The following is a 7,467-nucleotide window of genomic DNA, read 5'->3' as shown; positions in this document are numbered from 1 at the left end:
TTGCGTTCAGTTGGTAAAAGTGAAGCGTTTCGTGCGGTTGTCCCAACTTCTACTATATATCTGCTATATAATCAGCATCAGTTGGATTTCTGTGCTGCCATCAAGTTTTGGAAATTCCGCTTGTGTTTTTTCGTTTTGCAAGGTGATTATTTAATAATGTCAATAATCCTTTAAGGACTTCAGTGAATAAAAAAAGTGATCGAGCCACTATACCTAATAAGTTGTTTTATAGTTTGCATGCTTAGGATTGCAATAAGTGTAGTATTTTCAAAAGTTCAAAATTCATTTGTTGTTTGTAATCATGGCAAAGAACTATCTAGATTTTAACAAAGTATTTACTTAACCCTTAGAACATTTAGTCGACTAACAATGATAAATCATACTAAGCCACAATTCTTTTTCGACAACCCACCGCAATTAATTCTGTCACAACAAATTTCTGTCAGTTTGAAGAACATGGTAAATAGTGTGAAAAACTTGGTTAGTTAACTCAACAATGATGAAGTAGCTTTTTGTTCTTTATTTAGTTTTCTCGATTCTTTTTGTTTTTGACTTTATTACTATGCATGGCCTCATTTGGGCCAGCATTTCCTCCTCCCACTTGGGCCGACGTGCATTGAAACAGAAGATTACGCAATATGGTGGCAGTGCAAATGAGTGGAAAATCTAATTTTCCAGAGCCATGCAAATATTCGGGGCAGTAATTGCCAAAATGTCAGGCTGCGTCAGCTGAAAGCTACTGTTGCTACTGCACAAAATGTCGTTTGAAGTTGTAAAGCTGGCGCTCAATAATATTTTATGAGTGGCAATAACCAGACTTGATAACAGACATTTTGCTATTTACAACTGCAACTGAAGATGTCTCTAAAATGAGTGGGTTTTTTGCAAATCTTACACTTAACGATTCGGTTCAACAGGTCAATGTTTAGACACTTTTCAATGCCATTTTCCACTGCAATTGTGGAGGATGTGAAAATAACATACCATAGTAGAAAACACCAGTCACGATTCCGTCTCCAAGTGACAACAAAATAATTTATCTCCGAGGAATGCGGGAAAGTCTTGGCCAAAAAAAAGAGTCAGGGCTCTTCCTGTCACTCTTTTGGATGAATTCTTCTTAAAGGAAAGTTTTTCTTTGTACGACAGTAGTTGTATTTTAGATAGTAGTATTTTGGCTTTAGAAGTTGAGTGACAATTTTGAGGAGCATCTTTGAAATTTATCATATGCTTTTTCCTCAGATAATAAAATATTTTTTAGCTTGTTTCCGAAAAAGACTTTCCAAGTATTCTCTTTCAATTCTAACTAAATATCAACTACCATTTCGCTTTCAAGTTTCCCATGTACTTAGGCCAAGTTTTGTTTGTTTTACTCACTATTCCCATAGTTTGGGCAATTCATTAGCGTCTGCTCTGAAGATGAAAGTGAAGATGCCTGGACAACTGAGAAGATTCCATTTGAACCTCTCACCCAGCCCCATCGCCCCCTTTCTTTCCATGAACCTGACATGCTGTCAATATTTATTGATATGGCCTGTTCATATAAATACATTTTTATGTCATGACCAAAAACCGAACGAAGAAACATGACCATTTTCACTATCATTTCGCTGCACGTTGATGGTCATTGTTATTGTTATTTTTTTTCGCTGGCATTTTTGAGTTTTTGCTCATCTGAGAAAACCAGTCAGTTGCAAGTTGCAGGTTGCAGGTTGCTGGTTAACCAGTAAAAGTAAGCTCCTTCTGTCTGGTCTGAAACTGGCCAGCAGTTGACAGACTTTCTTCTACCGTCTGTCCAGTTTTTCTGCATATTGTTTACTGTTGTCCAGTGGCTTCTTCTCTGTTCGGGCCAAGACCAGATCTGGCCAAGACCAGACCCAGGCCAGGCAATTAAAATGTCTCGATTGCTTCGGTTTCGCAGATGCATCCGCCTGCAACTTTCTTAACGTCATTGTCCACATCCTGATCCCTTTTGTGCCTCATTTGCTTAAAAAGGGGTCAACAACAACACCAGAAAATCAAAATTCTAATTAGACCCCAGATACCAGAGATAGGATGGTGCTGTTGCAACAACAAGTTGTTTCTCGTGTTGCACCTGCAGCGTCTTGGCAAATCCGTCTTCTTAATAATTACTGTCATCACATTGCCAAGAGGTGGGGCTTTAAAAACAGAAACTCGTCTTTCGTCTTCAGCCACGTTCTACAAACAAGCTGCAAGTGCAAGTTTCTCGATGTTTTCTCTAGAGAAATGTCTGCTTATCGATTGATTTCTAATTAACAGGAAATGGCCAAGGTAGATCTAGGTAATTAAAGGTAAATTGATGAGGTTTCTAACGGGGATAGCATAGGGATAAGGAACTCAGTTTTTTAGAAAATTAAATGGAAAGACAAAGATGACCCTTGAAAAATAATAGACAAATGGATTGATCATAACCGTTGCAATAAAAATACCTCTATATTGGTTATAATAAATATTTAAATATTTTAAAAGCTTTTTTTTTTACAAGATTTAAACACCTGTTGCACTCTCAGCAGATATTCACAATTTTTCAGAAAATTACTCTGCTGGCAGCGCGTGATACATAAATAAAATTTGTTTGCCATCTATGAAAAAGATTATAGAAAAAAACCAGTTACCACCAAAATGTAATGTATAAGCCAGAGATTAATTGCCGTGTCTTTGGGGGGGTGGTGGTGGGTGAATCAAATGGCTAAAAAAAGACTAAAATGTTTGGCAGATGCAGCCTCATGACTATGTCTGCCAGCACAAGTGGCTTGGAATTAATTATCCAACACATACTCTGACTCCGACTCCGGCTTGGATTCGAATGCGGATTCGGATTCGGAATGATGCACAGATGTTTAGCACGATAGTGCTTGGAACAACATCTTTCGAAGATTTCAACTCATTTTTTTATTGTAGTTATTTTGTAATATTTATTTGGCTATTGAGCACGTTTTGAAGGTTGCTTTTTGCACGCCGAGCAGGTGAATTATATAAAAGAAATCGCCGCCTCAAGAGCCTAAAATCATCATTAGTCATTAAGTCGAAGTAAAAAAAATCAAAATTAAATGCCTTTCTCCCACAATTTGTATTTACAAGTGCGTCCATTGAAACGTTCAATAAAGCAAATATTGCATAATAAAAGAAAACAAGACCCAAAAAATCAAACAAAGAAACAAAAATGAGACGAAATGAGAGCTACTTGTGGGCAAGTGCCCGAAAAAAAAAGGTGAAGACAATTGGTTCGGAAATATTTCAGCAGTTGCCAATGCCCTTACCCACGGCAATTAGCCGAAGATACACACAAGACAGGCTCAGAAAGAAAAAAAACACGTTCATATTATATATGTATTACCATCAACTCATATAGGAAGAGCAAATGAGGCAACGGAAATTCAAATAACAAAATTTACAAGCCATGAAAAAGGGAGAAAATACATGCAATTGAACGTGGACACAAAGCCAAAGTCAAAGCAATATTTTATACTTTTTTGACCGTGTTATCAGGCGGAAGAGTTTCGTTTCGAATATTGGCCAAAAAGACTCTGGCAATATGTGTAATGCATGACCATGGCCGGGCAACTTTCTCCATTAACTGCGAGTATTTTCCGTTTTGGTATGCACAAGACAAACTTTGGTCTTCGGTTGAGCTAGAAAAGCCTGCGTACTGGAATTTATCACACATATACGTATATACATATATTCACGAATTCCAGATATTTTTTTGCTTGGGAGTGGGAGTTTCTTGATTTTTGTTGGGTAGGTCAGGGTCTGTGGGTTAGGTCAGTTACGGTTTGGTAATTTTTTAGAAGGTAAGAGAGGCCAATATCCAGTGGGTTTATTATAAAGTAACAATCAGCACGCGTTTTAGCCATTTCCCACCAAATAGAACCCCAGCTTAGATCAGCTCATTTAAATCCGGATCCAATTGCTGGCAAATAATTTATATAAGATGTAATTTTGATTAGTTGCCAAGTGGCTCATAAATAGAACCAGTCGCGCATCACAAGACCACTACAAAAATTTGCATACAATTTTCATGTGGTATTGGTTTTTTTTTTTTTAGCTTTTTTTATGTACCCTCTAATATAAAACAATGAAGCCATTTGCATAGGAAGCCAAATGAGTAAAGTGAACACCCAGTATGTGGGACCATATAAGAATGGCTTGCGGCTGAGACGGGAACAATTCTCACGTTACGAAATAGAAACCAGGTTGAAGGCCTCTCTCTACCAAATGGAAAACTACTTAATTAGACGAAATGGAATCAAATTGTGCAAAATGACAATTGAAAGCGACAAATTCCATAGGCAAATCACAGTCAAAATTGATCAAATTCGATGCAAAGCATTTCCAATCACTGATTTTGCATAAAACCGAGTGCGACTCATCCAAGCGGAAATGGAATGGGTGGGGCTAAATTTCGGATTCTGAATCAGAATCATTGCCTGGTCGGACTAACATTTCCAAACAGTTTCAGGTCGAGCTTGGGTCACTCTGGTTAAGCTAAAAAGCAGAATTAGTTGGTTAGTTTAATTAGAGGTTTAAGATCTTATAAGGTTATAGGCGAAATAAATATGTAAGTATATTTCTGAGCAATTTTTTAAAAGGTCTTTTGAATAGGTTCCAAAGGATCCTAAAGGATTTTTCTAACAGAACATTCTATTCATCCTAAACCTTAACTTTATTTCAGAAATCCAAACATGTCCGTGCTGCGAGCACTTCTGCTGCTGGCACTGAGCGCCACAATGGCTCTGGCCCAGCGTCGCCTGGCCCTGCCCGATCCGAGGAGCTGCGCCAACCGGGTGCGCCATGCCACCTACCGCGATGCCAGGGGTGTATCCCACTCGTACTTCTTCAGTTGGGAGCATGCACCTACCCGCAGTCTGGAGGTCGACTGGCTGGACGCGAGGAACATCTGCCGCCGGCACTGCATGGACGCCGTCTCCCTGGAGACGCCACAGGAGAATGACTTCGTTAAGCAGCGTATTTCTCGCGGCAATGTGAGGTATATCTGGACCTCGGGCAGGAAATGCAACTTTGCCGGTTGCGACAGGCCCGATCTGCAGCCACCCAATGAGAACGGCTGGTTCTGGTCGGGATCCGGAGCCAAGATTGGACCCACCTCGCAGCGTAATACTGGTGACTGGTCGCACACGGGCGGATACAACCAGCCCCAGCCGGACAACCGAGAGGCGGCCCAGGGCAATGACGAGAGCTGCCTGTCCATCCTGAACAACTTCTACAACGATGGCATCAAGTGGCACGATGTGGCATGCCACCACATCAAGCCATTCGTGTGCGAGGACTCCGATGAGCTGCTGAACTTTGTCCGCTCCCGGAATCCCAATGCCCGCTTGTAATTCTAATTTAGCTTAAGCCTGAAGAGATGATTAAAATTTACATATTTATGTAGCCTTAAACGGAACATTGATTGGTTGATTGATTGATTTAATTGCCTCATTGACTGTTCAATCCCAATATTGATGCCTTCCAAAACGCGCCTAACATTTGTTTGTTCGGTTTCTAAAGATAAACAAAATTTAAATAATAATAACCTTTCCGCGCAAAGATAAACAAAATTGTTAAATAATTTTAAAAATTGTTAATAAATACAAATTGAACCCACATAACAAAAAAAGGGTCAGAAGCTTTTTGAAAGAAGCTTCTTCTTTCACCCAAAACAGTGAATCCCTTGAAAATGGGGTTTTCCCCTATAGGGCCCAGAGGGATGGCTATATCTTCCCCAATTCTCATCCGATTCTCAAGCGGAGTACCTTAAACGATTTCTGGATTGATTCGCTACCATTCTGCATCAAAATCCTGAGACAAAATATTTTTTAGATTTTTTGTCCATTTTTCGTGATGGATCCCTTGAAAATGGGGTTTTCCCCTATAGGGCCCACAGGGATGGCTATATCTTCCCCAATTCTCATCCGATTCTCAAGCAAAGTACCTTAAACGATTGCTGGATCGATTCGCTACCATTCTGCATCAAAGTCCCAAGACAAAATATTTGTTATATTTTTTGTCCATTTTTCGTGATGGATCCCTTGAAAATGGAGTTTTCTCCTATAGAGCCCTTAGTGATGGCTATATCTTCCCCAATTCTCATCCGATTCTCAAGCGGAGTACCTTTAACGATTTCTGGATTGATTCGCTACCATTCTGCATCAAAATCCTGAGACAAAATATTTTTTAGATTTTTTGTCCATTTTTCGTGATGGATCCCTTGAAAATGGGGTTTTCCCCTATAGGGCCCACAGGGATGTCTATATCTTCCCCAATTCTCATCCGATTCTCAAGCGGAGTACCTTAAACGATTTGTGGATCGATTCGTTACCATTCTGCATCAAAATCCTGAGACAAAATATTTTTTAGATTTTTTGTCCATTTTTCGTGGGGGATCCCTTGAAAATGCGGTTTTCCCCTATAGGGCCCACAGGGATGTCTATATCTTCCCCAATTCTCATCCGATTCTCAAGCGGAGTACCTTAAACGATTTGTGGATCGATTCGTTACCATTCTGCATCAAAATCCTGAGACAAAATATTTTTTAGATTTTTTGTCCATTTTTCGTGGGGGATCCCTTGAAAATGCGGTTTTCCCCTATAGGGCCCACAGGGATGTCTATATCTTCCCCAATTCTCATCCGATTCTCAAGCGGAGTACCTTAAACGATTTGTGGATCGATTCGCCACCATTCTGCATCAAAATCCTGAGACTAAATATTTTTTAGATTTTTTGTCCATTTTTCGTGGGGGATCCCTTGAAAATGCGGTTTTCCCCTATAGGGCCCACAATGATGTCTATATCTTCCCCAATTCTCATCCGATTCTCAAGCGGAGTACCTTAAACGATTTCTGGATCGATTCGCCAGAATTCTGCATCAAAATCCTGAGACAAAATATTTTTTAGATTTTTGTCCATTTTTCGTGATGAAAATCCTTGAAAATGAGGTTTTCCCCTATAGGGCCTACAGGGATGGCTATATCTTTCCCAATTCTCATCCGATTCTCAAGCGGAGTACCTTAAACGATTTCTGGATCGATTTGCTACCATTCTGCATCAAAATCCTGAGACAAAATATTTTTTAGATTTTTTGTCCATTTTTCGTGGGGGATCCCTTGAAAACTGGGTTTTCCCCTCTAGGGCCCACAGGGATGTCTATATCTTCCCCAATTCTCAAGCGGAGTACCTTAAACGATTTCTGGATCGATTCGCCAGAATTCTGCATCAAAATCCTGAGACAAAATATTTTTTAGATTTTTTGTCCATTTTTCGTGATGAAAATCCTTGAAAATGAGGTTTTCCCCTATAGGGACCACCGTGATGGCTATATCTTCCCCAATTCTTATCCGATTCTCAAGCGGAGTACCTTAAACGATTTGTGGATCGATTCGCTACCATTCTGCATCAAAATCCTGAGACAAAATATTTTTTAGATTTTTTGTCCATTTTTCGTGG

The 7,467-nt window shown here is 39.7% G+C and overlaps 1 protein-coding gene across 1 annotated transcript; it reads left to right on the top strand.

The window, feature by feature from the left end:
- Window positions 1-5,627, top strand: LOC108127016 (uncharacterized). The gene is made up of 2 exons (XM_017243830.3): window positions 1-142; window positions 4,694-5,627. Exon 2 carries the CDS (start codon window positions 4,704-4,706, stop codon window positions 5,361-5,363), a length of 660 nt encoding a protein of 219 aa, XP_017099319.1. The 5' UTR covers window positions 1-142; window positions 4,694-4,703; the 3' UTR covers window positions 5,364-5,627.
- The last annotated feature ends 1,840 nt before the right edge of the window (window positions 5,628-7,467 follow it).

This window comes from Drosophila bipectinata, chromosome 2L, assembly GCF_030179905.1.
Source record: "Drosophila bipectinata strain 14024-0381.07 chromosome 2L, DbipHiC1v2, whole genome shotgun sequence".
Lineage (NCBI taxonomy): Eukaryota > Metazoa > Arthropoda > Insecta > Diptera > Drosophilidae > Drosophila > Drosophila bipectinata.
The sequence above is the reverse complement of the archived record's forward strand: the minus strand, read 5'-3'. Positions and strand labels throughout refer to the sequence as shown.

Bases quoted from the DNA above. Each gene is read 5' to 3' on its own strand.
- LOC108127016 (XM_017243830.3), top strand. From the start codon at position 4,704: ATGTCCGTGCTGCGAGCACTTCTGCTGCTGGCACTGAGCGCCACAATG.